Genomic DNA, 25,921 nt, shown 5'->3' with positions numbered 1-25,921 from the left:
CCCACGTCTTTGACAAGCGTGCAGGCTGAGGAGACAACGGAGTGCTCCTGCTGCCACAGGCCGATGGCAGCGTCCGGCCTGTCGCGGCACATGTGGGCACGCCATCCAAGGACGCACCCCGTTGCGTCGAACAGAGCGGCGGGTGAGGGTCGCGACGTCCCCAGGCAACGTCGTCGTCCTGAAGAAGGCCCCGGGATCCGGAAACGCGAGCACGGCGCGCGCGCTCTAGCACAGCTGGCATGGCACACCACGTTCAAATAAGGCATCCAGAGGCCAGAGGAGCGTGGGTGATCAAGGAAAAAGGCGCGAAGGGATCCACACGAATCACCCCCACTGTGTGTGTGTGTGTGTGCGGAGCACGCGGCGTCTCCCGCATCTGACCGGGTGGACGGATGCAGCCCAGATGCCGAAGGCATGGCGGGCACACCCCCTATTACACCATCGAGTCCACCAGATTTGACTGTGGAGAACCACCACAGCATGCTGTGCAATGTCGGAGCTTGAAGGGGCGGAGGGGGAGGTATGGGACCCAGGCAGGGTACAGGGTGTCCGAGGGCCTTGACCTGAGGCTGGCCCGCTGCTTCCCCGAGCTCTCCCGCCATGTGCCTGGACCACCCCCTGCTACCAGCACGACAGACACCACTGCTCCTGCCATCGAGCAGGAATCTGGACCGCGGCCCGCTTGGATCAGGGCGTGCCGTCTAGCCTCGAGTTCGTGTGACGTCGATGGTACGACACGTACCTGAGGAAGGGAGGAGGGACACGAGGATCCCGTGAGACGCATGACCCGATTCGGCGGCAGGTACGGTTCGTCCTCGACGACCGGGATTTAGCCGTGGCGCAACAGAGACAGATGGGCTGCGGCTGTAATGCGCATGTTGGTCGACGTGTTCGTGGTTGAGTTTGACGCGTTGAGAAGCGGAAAACGAGGCGTACTACGGGAATGTGGGGGCGCCCTCACTCCACTTTTCCGGTAGTTCTCTGTGCCACTGCTTTGTTGCTGGGAAACTCTGTGCCGCCCTCTCCTCCTCTCTGCCGCTGCGTCCAGTGGCGCTGGTCTGTGGTCTCTCCCCTTTGTCTCTGTGGCTTCGCCTGCACGCGCTCTTTTTTGGCCACGTGCGTTCCACTGGGCTCTTCCTCGTGGGCGTCTTTGACGTGATGGCCCATCTCCGACTGCTTTCCCCCTTTCACCACCGAGTTGGCGGTGTGCCTTCTGCCGCGCCTCTCTCGCGCAATTTCGCGCACGCCTTTCCCCTCCCTTTTGTCCGCCTTTTTGCTTTGGCGCTGCCTGCCACCGCGCCACCCTCGCGCGTTTGCGTGCGTGCGTGCCCGCTGTGTCTCCTCGCAGTCTCTTCCCGTCCTTTTCATGCGCCTCTTTTGCTCTGTCCGGGCCGCCGAGCGGCACTGGCGGTGGCTGAGGGTGGTTTATTACTGGCGATGGCGCGTGCGTGTGTGAGTGGGCGTGTGCGTGTTGGCGTTGGCGATTCTCCCTCTCTTCTTGGCTTGCTTGCGACCCTGTTCGTTCTCTTCTCTCGTTTTCATGTTGCTTCTCTTTCCTACCTCGTCACGTGCTGCCTCCCCGTGCCACCCGCCCCACGGCTGCGCGCAGGCCCTCATGATGTGAAGTACGAGGAACGCACGCCAGCCGCTGCACACGTCTCAAGACGGTGCTGCGAGAGCAGGCGCTCTGAATGTCATGTCCACCGCGGCCGCAGTGTGGGATGCACTCAGAGAACGAGCGTGCGTGCTGCCGTTGGGCCTGACACGCTGCAAGGCTCGCAATGCCCCCCACCCCCACACAGACGAACACGCACCCCCTGTTGCGCGTTTGCCCCTCACCTGCTTGCTTTCCGCTGGCATGGCACCGTCGCGGCGTGTGTGTGTCTGCGCTGCCGAATGGAGGGCAGGGGCTGGGTGACGTGATGTGCTCGCCAACGACGTGGCTCGGCCGCTTGCTCTCTCGCACCTCCACCCACTGTCGTCCAGCATCGTTGCCTGCACTGCACTCCTCTCTGTCCCTTCTCTCTCGCTCTCTTTCCTGTTTCGATGTCGACACACACGCCGTCCCCTCTCCCCACGCTCCTACTCCCGCCTGCACTCATCACACCCTACGGCGCTAGCTCTCCTCAGTCCTCCCGCCACTCACAGCACGCACCTCTCCATATTTATACACCCCCACACTCCCAAACCACCCCTTCAAAGATGTTCGCTAACTCCAGCGCTGCTGCCGTTACGGCCGCCTCGAACTCGCCGCAGAGGTCTCCCCGCCCGTCTCCGAAGAAGGCTGCGGTAAAGAAGGCTGCGGCCAAGAAGGCTGCGGCCAAGAAGGCTGCACCGAAGAGGGCTGCACCGAAGAAGGCTGCACCGAAGAAGGCTGCACCGAAGAAGGCTGCGGCAAAGAGGGCTGCGAAGAAGTCTGCACCGAAGAAGGCCGTGAAGAAGGCTGTGAAGGCGGCGAAGAAGGCTGTGAAGAAGGCGGCGAAGAAGGCGGCGAAGAAGTAAGTCGCACCTTGACGCTGGTTTGTCGCTGACTGTACGCTCTTCCGAAGCACATGTGCCCCCCCTCTCCTACCGGCACATCATAGATCCCTTTCTTTCTCTCTCTTTTACGATTTTCTTTTTTCCGTCTTTCTCTTCTTCAACTCCATTTTTTTTTTTACTTTGGTGTTTTGGCTCTGTTTGATCCCCCTTTTCCTTTGTTGTAGCGTCACTGCCTCATCTATCTCTCTTGATGAGCTCGGCGCATATCCAGCAGCACGCGAAGAAGGAAAAGGAAAAGGAAAAGAAAAAGAAAGACAAGAGTTCCAAATAGATATGCCGAATCAGGAGAAGGCTTGCCTAAACCAGTGCTATGGCATTGGCCGTAACACTGATTGCCTTCATGCGCGTTTACCGACGTAGTAGGGAAGCGCGGTGACTGTTGAGACGCGGAATGGCCTTCATGCTGGCGCGCCGCATCTGGCGCTCCCTCTTTCTCTTTCTGCCCCCGTTTGATGCGCTGTCTGTGTGGAGCTGGTCTCTTCTTCCCTGGCTCCCTCCTCCTTTCCTCTGCGGTGCTCTGACACTCTCTCCCTGACATTGATTAGTGGCGGCCTACTTCACGTAAGCCTTAGTGCGCTGCGTTACCCACACATTCTCTTCCGTGTCTTCACGGCCCTTCACGAATTGTTCAGGGGCTTGCAGGTTCTGGAGTAGGAGAGGCGCCACGCGGGGAAAGGATCTGTTGCACGCACCCGAGAGGTGCTTGACAAGCGAGGACACAGACGGCTTAGACAGCTTGTGGACGGTGTTTCCACCAGATATGCAAAGGGGGGCGGAGGGGACAAAGAGGGAGATAGAGGAGAGTGGAGGGGGAGGGGACAATTCTGTGCTGCGCACTAGATGCATGTCAGGTGATAGAGTGAGGGACGGTACAGTCAGCCGCGTCACTTCCCCCCTTCCTGTCACTGCCGTATGCGAAGAGGGCCGCGCTTTTCAGCCCTTTATTTTGTTCTATATCTTTGCCTCTCCTCTGCTTTGTCTGATTCTTGCGAAACTATGCGTGTTGCACCGAGGTGACCAAGAGTGACCCTCTTTCTCACTGTGCGCATGAGTGCAATGACGAGGCGGAGTTGTGCCTCTCTCGCCGACACTCACCTCACATTACCTACTGAGGCGTTGACGCTCAAAACAAACAGTCGCGCACTCACCTCTATGTGGAGAAGAACAGAGAAAAAAGGGAGGGCATCAAGTTAGCAAAAGGGAACAGCACGGACAACCACTGCGGCGGCGACGGCGGTGCGCATACCCCCCCCCCCCCCCTCCCCCTTACACACACACTGAGACAGACAGACAGACAAGGGTGGAGTAAGTGAACCCAAGTTTGCCGCAGAGGCTTCAGAGGAGAACAATGGGTGTTGCAAGTGCGAAGCCCGCGCGCGAAGCACCTGTGCGCTACGTGGCCAAGAAGATGCCACGCGTGGATAAGAACCCAGTGGAGAAGCAGTTCACGAAGCCGCAGTTCACGGCACTTGGCATCAACACTCGTCAGGACGATGTGAACACTGAACCGCTCATGTACGTGGAGACGTCCAAGGAGTCCAGCAGTACCGAGCTGACGGACCATGTAGCCCCGCGGTGGTACTTGAACACGTACTTGGAGATGTCTGACAACATGCGTACTGACCAAACAGTAATTAGCGGCAACCTCCCTCTTGCGTGGGAGCGCGATAAGCATGAGCCATATTCGCTGGTACGCGGTCGCATTGATGACGAGGACCTTCGCTGGGTTCTCCACCCGGATCAGCGCAAAAAGCCGCTCGATGAGTTACTGGGTCATACGAAACTAGAAAGACAGGTGCTGCAGGATATCCTCGACACGGTGGAGCTACCCCGCACACAGTACCGAAACTACAAGGGAAAGCTACACAAGAGCATCGACGATGCCAACACTCACATGGCGGCACGCAAGGCCCAAATCGAGAAGGCTCGCGAGGCGGAGATCCTGCGTCAGATTGGCTACACCAAAGAGGAGGTGCTGAAGGAGGAGCAATACTTGACAAATCGCCACCGGGGCGTGCGCGCTCTTGACGATCTCGGCGCAAGTGACCGGGAAAAGCGACGACAGAAGCGGGCGGCCGAGGCGAGCGAGTTGGAAGACATGTTAGAGGAGCGACGCATAGAGCAGCTGGAGCGTGGCGAGGCAGTTGTGATGGCGGAGGAGGTGACAGAAAAGCCAGAGGTGCTGCCGATGCGCAAAAAGCTTTTTAGCACGCGGAGCAACATCTACAAGCACATGTACGCGGCAGATATAGGCAAGGACGAGCGCAACCAGGCAAAGTTTGTGTGGTGGCTCGACCGCACGCGGCGCATCAAGCGTGCTGTAGACACCATTCATGGTGTTCCTGTCTACAATGAACGACTCTCAGCGAACGAGGAGCAGACGCGCAAGCAGATGCAAGAGGCGGCGGAGTTCAACTTCTCGATGTCGCGGTCGCAGGGTGCGAAGGGGTTCACCGACCCGCGTGGGCATTACGATCAGTTCATGGATATTATGCGCCACAACAAGGCGGAGATGCAGAGCGAAACTAACGTTGAGGTCCACGAGGACAACAGCTCCGAGCACGCTGTCTTTCAGTTTCCCCACACGCGAGAGCACGGTGCAAAGCCGGCACCGACGCGCTTTACGGATCGTCGTGACCATGCACAGCGCGTCGACACCGATGTGACCAAGTTGTTTGGGCTTGAGCACGAGCCACATGCTGCTACCGCTGCTACATCTGCTGCACCTGCATACCGTGAATCGTCTCTACCAAAGCGATCATCTAGCGGGAATGACGGGCTGGCCTACCCAAGCCGTCGGGCGGGTACTGGCGGTTGGGAGAAGGTGAAGGGTGCGGACGGCTCTACCCCTGGAGTACGCACGGACGCTTCGCATCCGACAAACAAGGATGACAGGGAGGATTGAGCTTGCTGTCTCCCCTCTTCCCTCGCAAGTGTACCGCGAGGAAACAAGCTGAGTTTTCGTTTTGCCTGTTCTGTTATCTGCCTTGGTCAGTACTGGGTATGCTCTTCCAAGAAGGTCTTTGCGCCATGTACTCGGTGTTGACACGTCTTTCTCTTGCTGTGTGTGTGTGGATAAGCCCCCCTGCCCCGCCCACACGCACGCAGGTGCGGCTTTAGGGAGCGCTTCTATGCAACCGCTGGGGGCTGACAGAGTGCGATCCTGCGCGTTGCCTGCTCTTCTTTTCCTCTGCCCGAGCTGGCCTTTCGCGGCTACAGCTTTCATCTCCCGTTACACGTTTGAGGGGACATCGCAGTGCCTGTGTATGATCGCGTGACGCAAGCCTACGTTGAGACTGGCACAGTCCTTTACAAAGTTAGCAATGGAAGTGGACTTGCTGACGTTTGGCTGCACTCTGCCTACTGTGCATGCTGTGCTCTTGCACTTCGCACTCGTCGCTTTCGTTTTGGATATCACATCCATCTTTTACACGGTTGCTCCGCTTTTTTTTTTTTGTTTTTATTTTGCCTTGCTGTGCCTTACTCGGCATGCTGTCCCTTTGCGTTGCGGTCTTCGCCTCCGGCTCTGTCTCATCAACACCTTCGCTCCGGTGCTGTTCGCCCTTCTTTTAGGGGGTTTTGGTTTATACTCACCGCGGCCAATTTATCCCTCTCTTTGTGCCGTTTGATGTGTTGGTAAGTGCGAGAGCGAGAAGTGGTTGGTGGTGTGTGTGTGTGTGTGGGGGGGGGGGGGTCGCGGGGGTCGCGGGGGTTGTTGGGTGGGAAATGCGCACGAGGACACAGAACGGGGAAAGCAGCATATCGACAGCGCATGGGCACTAAGCAACAACAACAACAACAACAACAAAAAGGCATAGAAGACTCACACAGACGGAGGCGAAGAGTCGCGGTGAGGGCGAGAGAGACCCAGGAAGCAGAGCGGAGGTGAGGAGTAGGAAGGGCATCCTGCTCATCGCTTTCTTTCTTTGTAGCCCCTTTCGCGTACTGTGTGATTCTTGGGTGATACGTATCCAATGTAGGAGCGCGTGGGCGGTTGACGCGTATCTTCACGGGAATGTTCTGAACCTCTTCTCTTTCCCTTTCTTCCGCTCTTTTCTCTATCGTGGCGCCACCCCCCTCCTCCTCTACCCATTTCAGTCGGGTGTGTCTTGGCACCTCCCCTTTGCTGGAGCTTGTTGCACGGCTAGTACTCACCGTTTCGCGCTTGCTATCATCCCCCTCTTTATACTTGCACTTCCGTGTGGCTGGGCTTTTGTAGGAGCTATTGACTGGCCCGCTGATCTTAGCCTTCTTGCTCTCTCCTCTTTTTTTTTTTTTTGCGACTCGTCTGGATTCGCCTCCGCCTCCTCTCATTAGCCCTTCCCCGTGCACGAAAACACCACCTCAGCTGCTTCAAGCACCACTTCAAGAAGACAACACAAACAACCACTACAAACCTCAACGGCCCACTTGTTTTTCCTTTCCCCTTCCCTTTTCTTTTTCGTTTTCTTTGATTCCCACTTCCTTCACGCAGAGGTCTGCGCCCGCATCTTTTTCTCTTCCGCGCACTCTACGATTTGCTCTCATAGCTCACTGTGAGCGGTACTAAGGAGGAAATACAAGACACGCGCACCCACTTCGAAGGACTTCGTTTTCACTTCTTTGCCTTCTTCCTTCCGCCTTTCGTCGCGCCTCACCAGCGTTGTAGGATTTTGTACGAGAAGGTGAGGGGCACTGACGAACACGCTTCAACGTGAACAAGGCCATTGTTTACCACAATGTCGTCTGCTAGCATACTGGAGCTGTCGAAGCAGCTGTTGCAGCTCGACAGCCAGGCGAAATACCTTCGCAGCGAGGTGGAGTATCTGCGTTCCACAAAGCGCTCCCTCGAAGTGTCAGATGTGACTCAGGGCAAGCTGTCGGAGATGCGGGAGAGCACAGACAGCATTGCCAAGTCCAGGTCGCAGCGCTCTCGTGCCTCGACGCAGCGCAGCGCTGCTACTTGCGATGTCAAGATCTCTCTTCCACAGGATTTTATTGATGATCTGACGCACAAGTGCGGTGACGTGGATGCTTCCATCAGATCGCACAAGGAGCTGGTGAGGGAGAAGGAGGCTCTGCAGGCCCTCCTAGCCAAGGCTGAGGACAGCACCGAGGCGGCTGAGCAGGAGTACATCAGCACTGCGGAAGTGGCTGGCATGGACTCTGACGGGACGTCGCGCTCTGCGGCCGGCCTCCAAAAGAAGAGTGAGTACAACAAGGCCTTGATGGATACCGCAGCGGTGTACCGCCAGCGCGAGAACGCGCGCATTCAGTTGGAGGGTCAGTCTCGCGAGCTGCTGCGCCTTGCTACTATTCTGCAGGAGACAACCGATGCGGAGGGCCAGCGCGCTGAGGCTGCCGAGGTACTCGCCGAGCGCAAGGCAAAGCTTGCGGCGCTGCGTCACGAGTGCGACATGGTGGCACGTGCGACTGCCCGCAGAGACAAGATCGCCGAGAAGACGCGGCTCGGCCTCACCGAGGAGGACTACGTCCGACACAGCAACTTTGACCGCCGCGTCGCGCTGCACGAGCTGTCCAAAGAGGACAACCTCATCAAGGAGAATAACCTGGCTATTCGCTACCGCGCCATGCAAATTACAAAGATTCAGATGCACCTCGAGCTGGTCGGTGGTGCCATCATCGGTGATGTCATGGAGGGGAAGGAGCGCGTCGATGCGGAGATTGTCGATGAACTAGTGAAGGAGATCAACGGGTTGTACGATTCCTACCTCCTGGCAACCCTTCGCATGGACACTGTCGACTGCGGGATTGAGAAGATGGTGTGGCGCGCCTCTGCGTTGCAGCAAGCGAAGGACTACACGGTTGTGGAGATGGGACGCTTCCGCCAAGAACATCGCCGTTACCTCAACGAGCTGCAGAATATTCTCGATAAGGAGCACAGTGCGAATGCCAAATTTATCACCAGGCTGCAGAATCAGATGGATGCTCTCTATAGGAAGTCTGCCCGTAAGGAGAAGCCGATGTCGGAGGCGAACCGCGAGGCTGCCCCCAAGGCTTGCTTGTGAAGGAAATGATGGGCAAGAAGAGGCATTGGTGAGTCATAGAGCGTTGGCTTTGTCACCTTTCTCGTGCCTGCACGTGTGCCGGCGGCGCGTGAATGCGAGCTGCTTCCGACGCCGTCTCGAAGATATCACGTTTAGAGAGGACGGCGGGGTGACGCCGCTTTGTGGCCAGCCTGCCGGACCCCACTGTTTCAGTACGGTGGCGTGATACTTCTCTCGGCCACAAGGCTCTGTGTACGTGTGCGTGTTGGTGTTTCAAACTTCGACAGCGGGAACTCAAAAGCTGACACCATTGCCCTGAGTAAACAAGGGCCGATCGATTCTTCAAGAAGGTGTTAACGCCGGCGTCAGCTACGGTTGGTGGGTAGGGGGAAGGCGCAGGAGTTGTTGCTGCGATGAAGGTCGCTGCGCGATAAGAGCTGACATTTCTCTCTTTATTCTCTTCGTTCATGTCACCTTCCGTGCGCCTCCTCCGCACATATTCAATTCCCTTGACTCTTCCCCCCTCTCTGAAAGCATATAGTCGTCAAGTGCAGTGGCCGCTTTTCCGCCGCTTCCACTCTGTTCGTCTGGTGTATCTGTGCCCCCCCTCTCTCTCTCTTGTTCTCCCTCTGTGTATGGGTACGTCTGTGCGGTTTGTTTCGGTGTGTCTAATGATTTCATTTCACCTGTAGTTGATCTCCGGCTTTCACTTACTGTTCAGGAGAGGGGTGGGGGGGGGGGGGGAAAGTCCGCTATCGGCCTTTTTCTCTTCTCAGAGGTTTTTTGCACGCTTCAAGGCAGCACTGCTTCCATCTTTATTTTACTCGGTCACTCGTTTGCTTGTCGCCTTTCATCAGGCCCCCCCTCCCCTTTCCCGTACTTCGTGCGCATTTGTGTACGGACGTGTCATCGCGCTGGTCGTTGTGCTTTTGTGTGTTTTTGTTTCCGTCCCTGCAGACGGTGGATGATGATATTGAGCAGCAGAAAAGAGCATGTGGGAGTGGCGGTGCTTGAGGACTGGGGAAGATGACTGTGGACACTGTGGTGATGCTGCTGCAGCAACTCTCTTCTCAGTGCTTTGCTTCCCCCACTTCTTTGCCCTTCCCCTCTTTCTGCCTTTCTTGGTCCTCACCTGTGCTTCCGCTGCCTTCTTCGTCCCTCTTCTTCATCCTCATACGTTCTCCTTCAGCGTATACCAGACCCTCAAATGCCGCTCTCGTCTTCGTTTTGTTTCTTATCTATAGCTTTCGCTGTGTGGCTATTAGTTAATCTCGTCTCCACCTTTCTCTGTTGTTTCTGTGCTTTCACGTCTTTCACGTCTCTCCCTCTCTCTCGTCTTTGTACGCGGATGTGCGTGTGTGTGTGTGTGTGTCCATGTCTCTGTACCGTCCTTCTTCACTTTCCCTTGAGTGCCATGATGTTTTTTTTTTTTTGAGGTCTCTCCCTCTCTCATCCTTTTCTTCATGCTCCTGTGTAGTGGCAAGAGCAGCAGAGCCGTGTCTCTGTTGGCAGGGTGGGTGGGTGAAAGGCGCAGGTGTGTTGCGATATGTGCCGTCGTGGCGTCCGCGAGTGTACGGTTGTGTGCCTGGTATGAAGTCTCTGTTTCTCAATCCCCCCATTCTGTTATCTGTACTGTCTTTTTTTTTTGTCCGTTTCGCTCTTTTCTGGCATCTTTTTCCATTACCCTCGCTTTGGCGTGTTGGGCACCCTTCTCGCGATCTCACTCAATCGAGGCCGATGATAGCAAGAGACGGCACTACGCCAATTCATACTTGGCCCAGCAAGAAAAATGGAGGACCACAAGCACTGCTTTGCAGCGTCAAGAGCTGTCCATTGCACTTCACTGTTATGGTGGTCCTATAGTGAGGGAAAAAAAAGGGCTGGTGGTCATTACGTAATCATGGGAGAGAGCGATGTGAGCTCACTACCTCTTCGCGTGGAAGTAGTGTGCTGAGTGGCTTTCATAACGGAGTGGGCAACTCTGCGAACAGCTCTAAAGATGATACCGTCGGCGAGAGGCGCACGGCTGAGGGGTCAGCACGCAACAACAACTTGAAAGTCGCTCCTCCTCTGCATGGCTGGCCCATACTTCACTACAATGAGATGCCAGTCTGCCCGACTTCTTCAAGTGGCTTGTTTCTGCTCTGCTGTTTCTCTCGCTGTTTCCAATTTCCCCTAAAATACTCTCTTGCTTCTTCTGTGTGCACATGGTTGTGATACATGTATGGGACTGCGTTTCCTCCCATCTTCTCCCCCGACCTCACCACAACCCGTGTTGTGGCTCACCTTTTCTCAGTCCCTGGACACCGCCGTATCTTACACGCAGTGTGCTTGCGCGTTCTGGGGTGTTGTATTCTTTCATTCAAACCCATACACGCATACTGAGCTGTGTGCCGCTGCTCGCCCCCTTTTTTTCTCCCCTTCTTGGTATACCACGCACAGACGAGGCAATTCACTCAGCCGCGTTCTCAGCCTAAAAACTTGTTTACTACCCACAACGTCTCTGTCTCTTATCTTCCTCCTCGCCCCTACCAAACGACGAAAGAAAAAAAAAAACCGACGTCAGGTTGCCTCAATTGACTTTCCTTCCCACTCGTTCAACTTGTCTTTTCTCTCGATTTCTGTCGGCTCCACTGACTGTAATTCAGAGGTACACAGTTGCGCAGCCCATGTCGTCGTCCGCGGAGGAAAAGGAGGCAAAGAAGCAGGCAGAGCTTCGGCTGGCTGGGAGCGACTCCGAAGATGCGCGTGCCGCTGTGAAGGCGCAGCGCGAGCTGAAGAAGAAGCGCGATGCACTGCGAAAGGTACAGAAGAAGATCAAGGCGGGCGGCAGTGATGCCAACACCTCCGCCGCTACGGAGGAGGCGGCGGCACTGGTCGCCGAGATCGACCGCCTCGAAGCCCTGAGCGGGGCACCGTCAGCGCCGTCTACGGTGCACATTGCGTCCGCTCCGCTCACCACGACCCCTGCGACGGCTGTAGCCTCGCCAGCAGCGTTGGTTACTGTCGCAGCCGATAGGGGCAGCAGGGTCAAAGCTAAGAAGAGCGCTGAGCCTGCGAAGGAGATCACTGAGGAGGAGCGGGCGGCGTCAGCGAAGAGATTGCACGACCTCGTTCAACGCGCCATGGATGCCAACCGACTCACGTGTTTGCATGTGCCACCGCACGACGGCGTCGTGCACCCCCGCATTGCGGAGTTAGCTGTGCTGATGGAGCAAATGCTTCTCGTGGGTGGCAGTGCGCGTGCTTTGGCGCTCATCTCTGCCTTCCGCGAGCTCAGTCGCGCAACAACTGTCCTCGCCGTGCCCTCGCTGAACGAGGTGGACACAACCGCCTTTGAAAAGCTTATCCAGATCAACTTTGACTTTGTGCGTCGCAAGCGGGAGGCCTCGGCCAGCATGCGCCACGTGAAGGATGTGCTCGTGCGCCGCTTCGTCGCGTTGAGGGATGAGGTAATTCACCCCAAACCGAATATGGCTGATCTCATTAAGGACCTCGGTGATCCGCGTGAAGTGACACTGAAGATACTGGACGTCATCGAGGCTGAGCTGAAGATGTCTTTCAAGAGTATTGTGGAGGATCGCTCGCTCCCGTACGTCTCGAACAGCGACACTATCTTAGTGTTTGGTCGCAGTAGTCTGGTCGAGTACATTCTCTTATCCCGCTCACGCGACCCACAGCGCAAGCCAAAGCGTGTCATTGTCATCGACTCGGCGCCGCTCTTTGAGGGCAGGCAGCTGGCCGAGAAGCTCTCGAGCGCTGGCATTGGTGTTACATACGGCCTCATCACGGCATGCTGCACACTGATGCCCAAGTGCACGCGCGTATTCATGGGGGCCTCGGCTGTGCTGCAGAACGGGGACATGTTTGGCCGCTGCGGCATGGCGCTGGTGGCGGCCTGCGCGAAGCTGTTCCGCAAGCCTGTGCTATGCTTTAGTGAGAGCTACAAATTTGTGCCAGAGGTGTGGGTGGGAAATTTGGCCCAGAACACGAAGCTCGCGGACATGCGGCCTGCCGCCGACGTGCACGGCAGCGATACAGGCACGCACAGCCCGCTTGTTTACCTCACCCCACCCACGCTATCTCCTCCTCAGCTACGTGCGTCTGGAGGTTGGGGTACACCGGCGCGGAGTGCCGACTTCTTCGCACGCAGCGGCGGCGGTGTCTCAGCCTCGTTCTCGTCGAGTGCCTCTGGCTACCTTTACGACTTGACACCTGCCTCGAACGTAGACATGATCATCTGCGAGATGGGATGCCTGCACACGTCCGCCATCGTGGCAGCCATTAAGGATCGTGAGGGCCGCGACACGTCACAGCTCGTGAATCTTGTTCGGGGCTGAGCGAAAGACATCCTGCCGAAAGGCCAGCATGCTGCGCCCAGCATCTGACCCGCGCTCGCCGCGGCGTGGACTCTTCATTTGAGTAGCGTATTATGGCGGCTTGTTGTTCCTAAGACAGAGGGAGGCATTGCGCCCTTTCGTTTCTCGTGTGAGTGTGTTGCCGCTGTAACTCTTTCTCACTGTGTGTGTGTGGTGCCATTTTGAGAGGAATTCTTCTTCCAAACAGCAGCAAAAGTGAGGACGTAGAAAGGGGAGTAACCAGACCACGAAAAGGGCGAGAGAAAATTGGCAGCCTCTGCCTCTACACCACGGTGACTCCTATCAACCTCTCTCTCTCTCTGTGCGTTTTATGTAGCAGTGGCGACGAGCAGGTGGATTTCATGCACTTGTCTGCATTGAGGACCTCCTGCTCACGTGAGCGTAGTGCAGTCTCTCTGATGCAAACCTGGGAAGGGTGGTGGTGGTGCACGGAGGTCTTCTGTGCTTCGGCCTCTCTCAGGCGTGGCACGCACCAACACCATTACAGGGATGGTGGCATGCGCATAATGTGTGCTACGCTCTCCCCTTCAAGAAAACGAAAGGAGGAATCCCGCACAAAGCGGAGAGGAGAGAGAGACGGTGTAGTCAGAGCTCGACGTGTTTTGCCAAGAGAAGAGGTTGCGTGTCCATTGATGTATTCGGTGTCACTCCTTCTCCCTGTGTGATTCCTCCTCCTCCTCCCTTTCCTTCTCATCTCTGTGGGTCAACTCTACACATCATTTGTGTGCGTACGCCGAGGAGCTTCACTCGTCCTCCATTCCTTCTTTTCCCCTTGCATCTCTTGGTCTCTATACGCCCCCTTTTTCTGGTTGGCGCCATCGTATCGGTCTTGGTACACGTCTGCTTACCTCTGTCCCATCTATCCTCCTCGGATAGTTCACATTCACAGCACCTCTCGTCTCTCTTCCCTTGTCTCGATTGCCATTGCTGTTGCTGCTGCTGCTGTACCTGACTCCTTGGATACGTGTATTTAGCCACCGCGGGTGTGCTAGTGCGCGTGTGCGACGCGTATGCTGTCTTTCTCTCGCTGTTGTTGTCTGCCTACTTTCCACTTCTCTTCTCCACGCGTGCTGCACGTGCGACGAGAGAGTTCGCTCATCTGACCGGTACGTGACAGCGACTGCCGCGTCGCGCGGAACACGTTCTCCTTCACATTCGCCAACACCTTGTACATCACCTTTCTTCTCTCTTCTTCACCTACTCTTCCCATTTCTACCCTCATATAGCCCAGCCACAGACACGACTGCTGTGTGAAAGCACTGCTGTCTTTCCTCTCTTCTTCTCTCTCCATCGTGCACCGCGTCAGAGAAGGGTGGGACATCAATTTATACCCACTTTCCCCCTTCTCCCTTTCCACAACGAAAAAAGCAAAGGGAGGTACAGCTGCTGCGACCTGGCCGAGAGCCACAAGACACTAAGACTGATATGTAAGGCCGCGCACTCACCCACCCACCCACACACCCACCCACACGCAACACCCACGTACGTATTCATACACATTCACACACCTCTCTTCCTCTCCTTCCCCTCATCGCGCACGCAGCTGCCTTTCTCTTTGTGCGCGTGTATTGAGTGTGAGGGGGTGGGGGACACTTCAAAGTGTGTTAGCCCTCATTTGCCCGTCTTTCTTTCCGTTTGGTGACTTTCTTAAATTCCTGCTTTCCTTTCTTGTATTTCTTTCGCTTCCTCCTCCTCGCCAATTCTCTCTGTGAGTCCTGCGTCACCTTTGCCGATTAGCAACGGCCTCAGCTTTCCCTCTCTCTCTCTCGCCGCATCACCTACGGCAACCTTTGCACACACGCAGGGTTTCCTCGGGGAGCGCGTAGTTTTTTTTTTTTCTTATTTTCTTCTCGTTCCTGTGATAGGCCCCCCCCCTCTCGCGCATCTCTTCCCCTACCCTTCTCAGCCTTTTCTCCCACGTTTCTTTTCCCTGTCCTTGTCACATCTCTCTCTTCCCTCTGTGAACCAGGGAACGTCATCAAGCGCGTTAAATCTCACCGACCCTTTCCTCTTCCTCCAGCGTTTCCGTCTTCTGGCTCTTTCCCTCTTAGTCTTTTTTTTTTGTCTCTCTTGCTTAAACGTCACTACTCAAGCGCAGACCGCCACCTGACCCTCTCCACTTTCCTCAGCGTGCTCTCTCGGCATTGCTGAAAACAAAAGAGAAGTATTAGGAAGAATTAAGGCGTGGGAGTGGGCAAGTGTCTGTTCGGGTAGTGCAGGAGCAGCACACCGGTAAGGAAAGCGAAGCTCAGTACACTCGTCTACCTTGCACAACAGGAGCCTATAAAGGGGAGCGAGACAGCCGATTCTCTTTTCCTCGACCCCAGCCTCTCCTTCATCCCAAACAGAAGGAACGGAGCGGAGGGCGTACTTCCTCCCCCCCCCCCCCCATATATATATATATGCTGTAGGGTATCACCTCAAGCGCTGAGTAGTACGTACATCAGATACGAAGATACGCGGTGCATCATCTCTTGTGTTTTCCCTCATCTTCTTGACTTTTTTCTTTCTTTGGTGGGAGGGGGGGTTCTTTGCCGCTTTTCCTTTCGCGGGTCGTTGTTCTCTGCGTGTGGTGCGTGCTTTTTGCCATCCAGCGCCGCTCCGTCAATCGATAGATAAGTTGTCTGGAGTAACTTGTAGTGGTCCGCTTCTTTCAGTTTTTTCTTCCCCCCTTTCTCTCTCCCTTTTCCCCCTCCCCACGCCTGCACGACTTTCACTTTTTTGCTTTCTTTTCCCTCTCTTTTTCGTTTTCAACTTCGTCTTTGTTAGCGCCGTTTCGGCGGGGTATTTAGGAGTGACGATTGACCATAACAGAATCAACGCCAAGTAGCGGCCACTGCTGGACCTCTTCCGTCATCAGGGGATCCTTCTTCACACCACTGCCCCTTTTTCTTCCGCCTTCTCCCCCCCGCTGCCATCCCGCGACTCACCCCCGGGGACGTACGCTAACTTACAGAAGCCCACCCGGAGACACAACAGACAGAAAAAAAAGACCCAGTCAAGAGACGGCTCGGGAGGGAAGACGAAAGTTCGATAGGGCACATCTTTCTTCTTTTTACACCACACAAGACACCCCCATAACAGTGTAGGCTGCAAAAGGGGCAAGCACCTTGCGGGATTGAAGGAAAGGGGCACCCTCGTCCCCCCTCTTTCCGGTGTTGCGTCTCGTACGCTGTTTCACACTCTCCACCCTTTCTTCCATTCCGACCCAACTCACAGTGCGAGAGAAAGGGAGAGAGAGAGTCCGCAGACAGGCCCCGATAGACATCAACTGAAAGCAGCAAGGCGTGACTGTGCGGAGCTCCTTTTTTTTTTCTCTCGTTGTTGTGTCTCCTTTTTTGTCTACTTCTCACTGTCTGCGTTGTTTTCCTCTTGTGGTTGTCTCTCTCTCTCTCTCGCCTTTCTTTGTACCGCCTCATCTCTGCTTTCTGCTTCAGGCGAGTGTCTCTTGCTCTCTCCACATTATTCCTCCCTCTGCTTCCCTGAATCTCTGCCTGCGCGTGTATCTGTTCATTTTCGAACTTCTTTGTCTTTCTTCTCTTGCCATCATTGCCGCTCTCTTATTTCGCTGTGCTTCCTTGCTTCACTCTGCCCCTTCCTCCCCCTCTCTCTTCAACCCGTTTCCCCCACTGCTTCTTGTTCTGTGCATCTCTTCACCTCGTTTCCGCTCTTGCATCTGTTTCGCTTTGTGTCTGAAGTCGGGTCGGGGGAGGGCTGCTGCTGCTGCCTTTTTTTCCCTTTCCTCTTCTCTCCTGGTCTCTTTCCTTGTTTCACACCCTTTTTCTGTTCCTTGCGCTGGAGCAGTCGCGGTGCCTCTCATTGGCTTTGCAATCGTTCTTATTATTCTTGGTAATGCTGAGTGCAATGGATAATAGAGGCTCCACTGTTCGCTCCCCTGCCAGCGCGGGGAGGCGCTACGTGGCCCACAGCGCCTGCTCACCTGTCAAGAGCAACCTCGTCGAGGAAAACCTGATCGATTTGTGCGACGGCGGGGCGGTCGTGTCATCGCAGCCCCTGAGCCTGACCTCGAGCGGCAGATGGCCCTGCGCCTCGGCCGCATCTGCGAGCAGGATGAGAAGGACAGTTAATACGTCGGAGGAACGGGATCACACCCTCGCCTCGTTCACACCGAACCGGCGACCACGTCGGAAATCGGATGCCTCGGGGTCACTGAGTAGCTCCGCATCGATTCGGAAATCTCTGGAGCTACAAAGCAGCTCATCATTGAGAGCGGAAGGCAAGCAACGCAGGTTTTCTGCGGTTCCGAAGACCATGAAGGCCACCGCTAACCTTCACCTGGGTGAATCGCCACTGAAGCGGAGCGTCTCGAGACGGGTGCGGAGCTCGGTATCGCTGGAATCTTCCGCGCAGACCTCTAGGCCAACGGAGGAATCTGTGCCATCTCCCACGTCTTCTGTGAAGACGCTCGCGTCGGACTCACCGAGCGTTCTGCACTCGCGCGAACCCTCAGTTGCGGTTTCGGAGGAGGAGGATTTGTGCTGCATCTGCCTGGAGAGCTACAGCGATGATAACCCTATGTTCCACGGCGCGTGCCAGCACCATTTTCATCTTCCCTGCCTTATGGAATGGAAGCAGCGCAGCAGCTTGTGCCCAATGTGCTGCGCCGCAACACTCAAAGGTGTAGGCGAATTTGAGGTGGCGCATCATAGCTCAGCCGCAGATTCAGCTGGAATGGCGCGACAGCAAGCTACCACGATGCGCGATGCCCAAGTCGCACGCAGTCTGCAGCACAAGTATCTTCGGGCAGCGCAGCGTCGTGGCCACGGAGACCCGCGCTTTCCTCCCTCCGCACAGCCATCGCGTGTGCTGAACAGTGGCTCACCAAGGGACTTGCCTAGTCGCGTGCCGCCCCACAACGCCGAGGCTGGGAGGTACCTTTCCAGCACATTGCGGTCCGACAATAGCTTCAACTCACAGCGGCCAAGCAACGTTGTACACGTTCCATTGTCGCGTTCTTCCCTAGGACCGGTTGAAGAGCAGCAGCAGCGTGGTGCGGAGAACGCGTTCCCGTCGTCAATTCCGCCACCAGTGCATCCAAGCCTTCAGAATGCTCGGCGTTCGCGCAGTAAGTTACCGGTGGCGTGTGCTGTCATGTAGAGGGGAGTTAATGCTCTCAAAAGTATTTTCTTCGTCTCTTCGCCACCACTCCCCACACCTCGCTCTTCTAGGGCGGTTATTTGTTTTCATCGTATCTTCGTCTTCCCATTGTTACCTGCTGATGCTGGTATCGTGCACTCGACTGTCTACCATTTACCTGCTTGCTTTCGTTTTAGTGTCGCGGATGTACTTCTGTGTGTTGCGGTGCCCTTTTCTTTTTCCCATCTACAGGCCTCTCTCGCCTCCACTGTGGTTTCTCCTTCGGAGTGTGCCTGCGTGTAGTGCTCGTCTATCCCTCTTTGCTTCTCTCCATCTGAGCTTCCTTTATTTTACCTCCTCGTGTGGGATTGCGGTGTGTGTGTGTGTGTGTGTGTGTGTCTGTATGTACATGTATGTGTGTGAAACCAAGGCGGGCCATGTAATGGTGCATTCAAGTTTTGCGGTTGCTGGCCCCCCTCCTTCCCTTTTGTTGCACAGATTTCTTCTTTCCTTGGAAGCCGTCTCCCCCCTCATCTGCGGCCAGTGAAGAAACTGCGAGAGGAAGCACACACGCACACACACGCACACACACAGGCCAACGAAACGCCGTGTTGTTGAATCAACAGGTTGTGGCTCTTGCCAGAGACTCGCGTCACCCCATCTTTTCGTTTTTAGTTTATTTTTACTGTTCGTCTTATCACCTCGTTCTGCACACACGCATCCGTGTGCAAAAGGGTCATTTGCCCATCATCATTTCTGCCTCCACTCATCCTGGCGAGAAAAACAAACAAAGGTGAAGATGTATGCCAGCACGCAGGAAATCTGAGGTAAGCACTAAGCAATTATAATAGCTGCGAAAGAAGAAAAGCAAGAGCTTGACAGAGTGATGTCTGCCGAGGTGGCTACAAGGATACTGCATCGGGGGAGAGTTGGAATAGCCGAGTTGTGCTGCTTGTGTTTCTGTATTCGACTGTAGAGGTCGGTCTTTGTGTATCCCAAAGCTTTACATGAACTCCTTTCACATGTAAACGAACCAGAAATAGCATCATGGGAAAACAACCTTTGCTGCCTTTTGATCGAGCTCACGAGGCTGACGCTGCTGCGGGTAGGGTCGATAAGGCTGTGTGCCTCTGGAGTTCAAAGAGTGGATGGTTTCGCTGTTGCACCGCGCTCTTTCTTCTGTCGTTCCCCTTTTCTTCATCTTTAGTGGGTTTTGTTAAAGATGAGTGACTTTTAGCGACACGTACCTCTCCGCGTCTGCTCTCCCTCATTTCATCAAAGGCAAGGAGCTCACGTCCGCCTAGATTCCATAGCACCGAGCTAGGAAGAGGACTTGATCGAGAACGGCGAAGCGGGAGAACGAATCGCGAAACTTTTGAACAAACAAATCAGAACGCAGGCAAGAAAAGAGGCGTGAATCAGCGATGAGGCCAAACTAATTGAGAACAAACATCGCGGAAGTTATTGTTCTGTGAACACCACTTTTTTCCTTTTTCTGTCTGTCTGTTTCTTGACTTGCTGCCGTTGTGGTGTTACGTGTCTCGCTTCGTCTTCCTCCGTGTATCGAATTACTTGTCATGATTTTCTATTCCGTGCAACTCCCCCGTCCATGCACGTGACTCACACTCAGTGCTGTGCAGGTTGTGTCGATGCGGCTTCCGTTTTTTTATATATTTTCGCCAACCCTTTTCAGTTTTGCTGATATTTTATACTAATTTCTGCCCCATTAGTGTTTTCTCTAGCACATTACCGTTGCTCCTCTCGTGCGCGTTCTTCAGCCGCTCTTCCTTTCAGTCTCTTGTGGCCCTTTGCATCCCTCTCTTACCGTCACATTAGTGAAGGTGTTGGGTAATTCACCTCCTGCCTGCCTGCCTGCCTCTCTCTCTCTCTCTGTATGTGTGTGTTTGTGTGTGCTGGTTTAGGACTGTGTGTGTATTTGCTTAGGTGCAGCATCGCGCTCGCTTCTTCTTTCTCTTTTGTGTGTGGAGTCTTTGTTGACGCAGGTTCCCTTACTCAGTGTGGACAGGTGGTGCGGGACGCGCAGGCATCAGACCAGAAGCGGCCGCGATGCTGTATGATAGTCCTACACTCACAGATGCAGCGGCAGGAGGCTGCGGTCTCCTTGCTTGCGACTACCGCGTTGGGTGTGAAGCAGTGGGGCTGGGCCTGACCTGCTGCGAGGACATCTGGGTCCGCTAAGGCGCAGCGAAGCAGGTGTGGCCGCTGCTACCGACTCGCTCTCCCTCCCCATGGCGCTCAGCAGGGGCCCTACAGCGGTGGCGGATGACATGCTGCGACGCATTGGGGCCCCAATGCTGGCGCTGCCAACCCGTCGCGTGCGCCTCTCGCTTCCGCTTGGCCTTGGCCACTGTTGCTTGGAGCACAAAGACAAGGGCGACAGGCTTTCGAAATCGGTAATGTCCGAGGCGCCGGCTCCAGCTGTATGAATGACGGACCTGGCCACCGGCCACAGACGCCAGGCCGACATCCCCCGAAGCAACGCTACACGATACGGCGCTCCTTGGCAAGAGCTACGTGGCTGCAGCTGCTCCACACCAAAGGACAGGGATGTCGAACTGGCGAGACGACAGGGGGCCACCCTCACCAAGCACCGCACGGAGACACTTCCTTGTACCTTGGGTCCTTGCAGCGGTGGAGAGGGCCGGCAGCGACAAGATGGTGTGCTGCCTACTACCCCGCTGGCACTGTGGTACCCTCATCCCCGCCTGCTTTTTCCTGCGTTGCAATGAGGGTGTGCTACCCGGCGTTGTGCCCGATGTGCCCCGCGAGATTCACGGGCTGCTCGACACCCAACGCACCCCTCCTGTGACGCCAGGATCTTGCACGCGATGGCGTGATTACGGACGTCCCCCTCGCGCTGCATGGGCTTTCCCTGTCGGGTGCCTGTCGCTACTCCCCCCTATGGCCTTTCGGAAGGACAGGCGATGGGTTCTTTGTGCGCAGGCCCATTGCCTGTCCACGCCCCCTTCTGCCCGCCCCACCCACGTCTTTGACAAGCGTGCAGGCTGAGGAGACAACGGAGTGCTCCTGCTGCCACAGGCCGATGGCAGCGTCCGGCCTGTCGCGGCACATGTGGGCACGCCATCCAAGGACGCACCCCGTTGCGTCGAACAGAGCGGCGGGTGAGGGTCGCGACGTCCCCAGGCAACGTCGTCGTCCTGAAGAAGGCCCCGGGATCCGGAAACGCGAGCACGGCGCGCGCGCTCTAGCACAGCTGGCATGGCACACCACGTTCAAATAAGGCATCCAGAGGCCAGAGGAGCGTGGGTGATCAAGGAAAAAGGCGCGAAGGGATCCACACGAATCACCCCCACTGTGTGTGTGTGTGTGTGTGTGTGCGGAGCACGCGGCGTCTCCCGCATCTGACCGGGTGGGCGGATGCAGCCCAGATGCCGAAGGCATGACGGGCACACCCCCTATTACACCATCGAGTCCACCAGATTTGACTGTGGAGAACCACCACAGCATGCTGTGCAATGTCGGAGCTTGAAGGGGCGGAGGGGGAGGTATGGGACCCAGGCAGGGTACAGGGTGTCCGAGGGCCTTGACCTGAGGCTGGCCCGCTGCTTCCCCGAGCTCCCCCGCCATGTGCCTGGACCACCCCCTGCTACCAGCACGACAGACACCACTGCTCCTGCCATCGAGCAGGAATCTGGACCGCGGCCCGCTTGGATCAGGGCGTGCCGTCTAGCCTCGAGTTCGTGTGACGTCGATGGTACGACACGTACCTGAGGAAGGGAGGAGGGACACGAGGATCCCGTGAGACGCATGACCCGATTCGGCGGCAGGTACGGTTCGTCCTCGACGACCGGGATTTAGCCGTGGTGCGACAGAGACAGATGGGCTGCGGCTGTAATGCGCATGTTGGCCGACGTGTTCGTGGTTGAGTTTGACGCGTTGAGAAGCGGAAAACGAGGCGTACTACGGGAATGTGGGGGCGCCCTCACTCCACTTTTCCGGTAGTTCTCTGTGCCACTGCTTTGTTGCTGGGAAACTCTGTGCCGCCCTCTCCTCCTCTCTGCCGCTGCGTCCAGTGGCGCTGGTCTGTGGTCTCTCCCCTTTGTCTCTGTGGCTTCGCCTGCACGCGCTCTTTTTTGGCCACGTGCGTTCCACTGGGCTCTTCCTCGTGGGCGTCTTTGACGTGATGGCCCATCTCCGACTGCTTTCCCCCTTTCACCACCGAGTTGGCGGTGTGCCTTCTGCCGCGCCTCTCTCGCGCAATTTCGCGCACGCCTTCTCCCTCCCTTTTGTCCGCCTTTTTGCTTTGGCGCTGCCTGCCACCGCGCCACCCTCGCGCGTTTGCGTGCGTGCGTGCCCGCTGTGTCTCCTCGCAGTCTCTTCCCGTGCTTTTCATGCGCCTCTTTTGCTCTGTCCGGGCCGCCGAGCGGCACTGGCGGTGGCTGAGGGTGGTTTATTACTGGCGATGGCGCGTGCGTGTGTGAGTGGGCGTGTGCGTGTTGGCGTTGGCGATTCTCCCTCTCTTCTTGGCTTGCTTGCGACCCTGTTCGTTCTCTTCTCTCGTTTTCATGTTGCTTCTCTTTCCTACCTCGTCACGTGCTGCCTCCCCGTGCCACCCGCCCCACGGCTGCGCGCAGGCCCTCATGATGTGAAGTACGAGGAACGCACGCCAGCCGCTGCGCACGTCTCAAGACGGTGCTGCGAGAGCAGGCGCTCTGAATGTCATGTCCACCGCGGCCGCAGTGTGGGATGCACTCAGAGAACGAGCGTGCGTGCTGCCGTTGGGCCTGACACGCTGCAAGGCTCGCAATGCCCCCCACCCCCACACAGACGAACACGCACCCCCTGTTGCGCGTTTGCCCCTCACCTGCTTGCTTTCCGCTGGCATGGCACCGTCGCGGCGTGTGTGTGTCTGCGCTGCCGAATGGAGGGCAGGGGCTGGGTGACGTGATGTGCTCGCCAACGACGTGGCTCGGCCGCTTGCTCTCTCGCACCTCCACCCACTGTCGTCCAGCATCGTTGCCTGCACTGCACTCCTCTCTGTCCCTTCTCTCTCGCTCTCTTTCCTGTTTCGATGTCGACACACACGCCGTCCCCTCTCCCCACGCTCCTACTCCCGCCTGCACTCATCACACCCTACGGCGCTAGCTCTCCTCAGTCCTCCCGCCACTCACAGCACGCACCTCTCCATATTTATACACCCCCACACTCCCAAACCACCCCTTCAAAGATGTTCGCTAACTCCAGCGCTGCTGCCGTTACGGCCGCCTCGAACTCGCCGCAGAGGTCTCCCCGCCCGTCTCCGAAGAAGGCTGCGGTAAAGAAGGCTGCGGCCAAGAAGGCTGCGGCCAAGAAGGCTGCGGCCAAGAAGGCTGCACCGAAGAGGGCTGCACCGAAGAAGGCTGCACCGAAGAAGGCTGCACCGAAGAAGGCTGCGGCAAAGAGGGCTGCGAAGAAGTCTGCACCGAAGAAGGCCGTGAAGAAGGCTGTGAAGGCGGCGAAGAAGGCTGTGAAGAAGGCGGCGAAGAAGGCTACGAAGAGGACTGCGAAGAAGGCGGCGAAGAAGTAAGTCGCACCTTGACGCTGGTTTGTCGCTGACTGTACGCTCTTCCGAAGCACATGTGCCCCCCCTCTCCTACCGGCACATCATAGATCCCTTTCTTTCTCTCTCTTTTACGATTTTCTCTTTTCCGTCTTTCTCTTCTTCAACTCCATTTTTTTACTTTTTTTTTTCGCTTCTCCAGTCATGCTTTGTCTCACCTTCTGCGTCTACGTCTTCCCCAGTGCGTGTGACTGACTCGTCAGTGGAGAACTTGGGTATCTGCTGGTGGTGTATTTACCTGTACCCTCTTTGATGTGCTGTGGGAATGCCCTGTAGACCGTGAGGTGTTGGGGGGTGGAGGCTTGACAAAAATGAGGGAAACCCTGCCAAACTCAAAGCGAAGAAAAGTGCTGCAGCCGAAGCACGAAAAAAAAAAAGATGTGGATGAGAAAGCGGGGACGATTGCTGTATGGACACGCACACGCAAGCACGCATCGTGAGGTGTAAGGAGGGAATGGGAGACAGGGAGGCGAATCCACACGCAAGCGTAGTGCTCACCTTTCTACTTGCCCTCTTTCTCATTTGGTGATTCTCTTCCTTGCTTTGGGCTGTGTGGCCTTCAGTAGTGGAGGTCCCCTCTCTCCCCCCTCTCCCTATCTTTCCCCGTAGGGCCCTCAGATTCTGTCATCCCGCAAAAGGTTATGCGGCGCAGCCTACAGCCGGAATTTTGAGTGAGGGCGCGGAAAGTGGGGGGGGGGGAGGTATGGAGAGGGAGAGGCGCTCTCTAGTTCCTCACAAACGATGCTGTGCGTAGGGGACAGATGCAAGACTATTGCCCATGACGATGCCACGGGCATGTGCGTGACCTTTGCAGAGCGAGAGTACATTGTATCGTTGCTCAATGAATGCCTTGTTCGACTATATTTCTTTTACTAGACCTGCTCTTTCTTCCCCACTACCTTTATCTGCCGACTTGAATCGCTCCATCATCCGTGATGTTTAAATGGCACACACACACACACGCCCACCCCCTCCCCCCACACACACATACACGTGCACGGGCTGACCAGTGCACGTATCCTCGCCCGCCAACTCATCTCCACTTCTCCTCTTACCTCTATCTACTCAGTCGACTGCTTAACCTCAGTTTCCTCTGTTTTCACTATAGTGCCTCTTTTTCTCTCTCTACCGCTTACCTTTCCACGCCCTCTTTCTCAACCTTCAGCTTCGGCTCACAACAGCCGTTCTCATTTCACTGCTTCGCCTTCAGCCCACCCCGCCTTTTTTTTTGTTCTTCCTCACTCCGACTGTTTCCGCAATTTATTTTTTCCTTTTCCTTGGCTCGTGTCCTGCTGTTGCTGTGTTGTTTGCTCTGGTCCTCTTCCCTCTCTTTAACCAACCAACCTCCCTCCCGAAACGTTCGGTTTTCTTTTCCTTTCTTGCTTGACGGGGTGACAGTTGGGCCGCCTATATTGTGTGTGCGTGTGTGCGCCGTATCTTTCTCTCTCTCTTTTCTGGCGTGACGTACTGTTTTTCTCTTCTCGTCCTCCTCAGTCCTATTTGTTTTTGCTTTTTGTTTTTCGTTAGTTGTCGATCGCGGATTACTATGACATAAAGAAACAGGTGCCAGTCTGCGTCGTTGCGGTGCCCACGCCGTCTTGCTCTCTCTCTTGGGTGTGTGTATGCCGTGTGCCTGCGGCAAAGTGGTGGTGGACACATCATTTTTGTGTGTGTATTTGCTTAGGTGCAGCATCGCGCTCGCTTCTTCTTTCTCTTTTGTGTGTGGAGTCTTTGTTGACGCAGGTTCCCTTACTCAGTGTGGACAGGTGGTGCGGGACGCGCAGGCATCAGACCAGAAGCGGCCGCGATGCTGTATGATAGTCCTACACTCACAGATGCAGCGGCAGGAGGCTGCGGTCTCCTTGCTTGCGACTACCGCGTTGGGTGTGAAGCAGTGGGGCTGGGCCTGACCTGCTGCGAGGACATCTGGGTCCGCTAAGGCGCAGCGAAGCAGGTGTGGCCGCTGCTACCGACTCGCTCTCCCTCCCCATGGCGCTCAGCAGGGGCCCTACAGCGGTGGCGGATGACATGCTGCGACGCATTGGGGTCCCAATGCTGGCGCTGCCAACCCGTCGCGTGCGCCTCTCGCTTCCGCTTGGCCTTGGCCACTGTTGCTTGGAGCACAAAGACAAGGGCGACAGGCTTTCGAAATCGGTAATGTCCGAGGCGCCGGCTCCAGCTGTATGAATGACGGACCTGGCCACCGGCCACAGACGCCAGGCCGACATCCCCCGAAGCAACGCTACACGATACGGCGCTCCTTGACAAGAGCTACGTGGCTGCAGCTGCTCCACACCAAAGGACAAGGATGTCGAACTGGCGAGACGACAGGGGGC

General features: G+C 56.2%; 6 protein-coding genes across 6 annotated transcripts; all 6 read left to right on the top strand.

The window, feature by feature from the left end:
* Window positions 1–2,202: 2,202 nt before the first annotated feature.
* Window positions 2,203–2,502, top strand: LBRM_27_1340 (putative histone H1; the record flags this gene model as incomplete). The annotated part of the gene is made up of 1 exon (XM_001565843.1): window positions 2,203–2,502. One exon carries the CDS (start codon window positions 2,203–2,205, stop codon window positions 2,500–2,502), a length of 300 nt encoding a protein of 99 aa, XP_001565893.1.
* Window positions 2,503–3,889: 1,387 nt separating this feature from the next.
* Window positions 3,890–5,446, top strand: LBRM_27_1330 (conserved hypothetical protein; the record flags this gene model as incomplete). Its single annotated transcript, XM_001565842.1, has 1 exon — window positions 3,890–5,446. The coding sequence occupies one exon, from the start codon at window positions 3,890–3,892 to the stop codon at window positions 5,444–5,446; it is 1,557 nt and encodes a 518-aa protein (XP_001565892.1).
* A 1,813-nt stretch (window positions 5,447–7,259) lies between these two features.
* Window positions 7,260–8,549, top strand: LBRM_27_1320 (conserved hypothetical protein; the record flags this gene model as incomplete). Its single annotated transcript, XM_001565841.2, has 1 exon — window positions 7,260–8,549. One exon carries the CDS (start codon window positions 7,260–7,262, stop codon window positions 8,547–8,549), a length of 1,290 nt encoding a protein of 429 aa, XP_001565891.2.
* Window positions 8,550–11,197: 2,648 nt separating this feature from the next.
* Window positions 11,198–12,868, top strand: LBRM_27_1310 (putative translation initiation factor eIF2B subunit-like protein; the record flags this gene model as incomplete). Its single annotated transcript, XM_001565840.1, has 1 exon — window positions 11,198–12,868. The coding sequence occupies one exon, from the start codon at window positions 11,198–11,200 to the stop codon at window positions 12,866–12,868; it is 1,671 nt and encodes a 556-aa protein (XP_001565890.1).
* Window positions 12,869–16,759: 3,891 nt separating this feature from the next.
* Window positions 16,760–18,025, top strand: LBRM_27_1300 (conserved hypothetical protein; the record flags this gene model as incomplete). The annotated part of the gene is made up of 1 exon (XM_001565839.2): window positions 16,760–18,025. One exon carries the CDS (start codon window positions 16,760–16,762, stop codon window positions 18,023–18,025), a length of 1,266 nt encoding a protein of 421 aa, XP_001565889.2.
* A 5,188-nt stretch (window positions 18,026–23,213) lies between these two features.
* On the top strand, window positions 23,214–23,552 carry LBRM_27_1290 (putative histone H1; the record flags this gene model as incomplete). The annotated part of the gene is made up of 1 exon (XM_001565838.1): window positions 23,214–23,552. The coding sequence occupies one exon, from the start codon at window positions 23,214–23,216 to the stop codon at window positions 23,550–23,552; it is 339 nt and encodes a 112-aa protein (XP_001565888.1).
* Window positions 23,553–25,921: the final 2,369 nt, after the last annotated feature.

Source organism: Leishmania braziliensis, chromosome 27 (assembly GCF_000002845.2).
Source record: "Leishmania braziliensis MHOM/BR/75/M2904 complete genome, chromosome 27".
NCBI classification, from domain to species: Eukaryota; Euglenozoa; class Kinetoplastea; order Trypanosomatida; family Trypanosomatidae; genus Leishmania; species Leishmania braziliensis.
The sequence above is the reverse complement of the archived record's forward strand: the minus strand, read 5'-3'. Positions and strand labels throughout refer to the sequence as shown.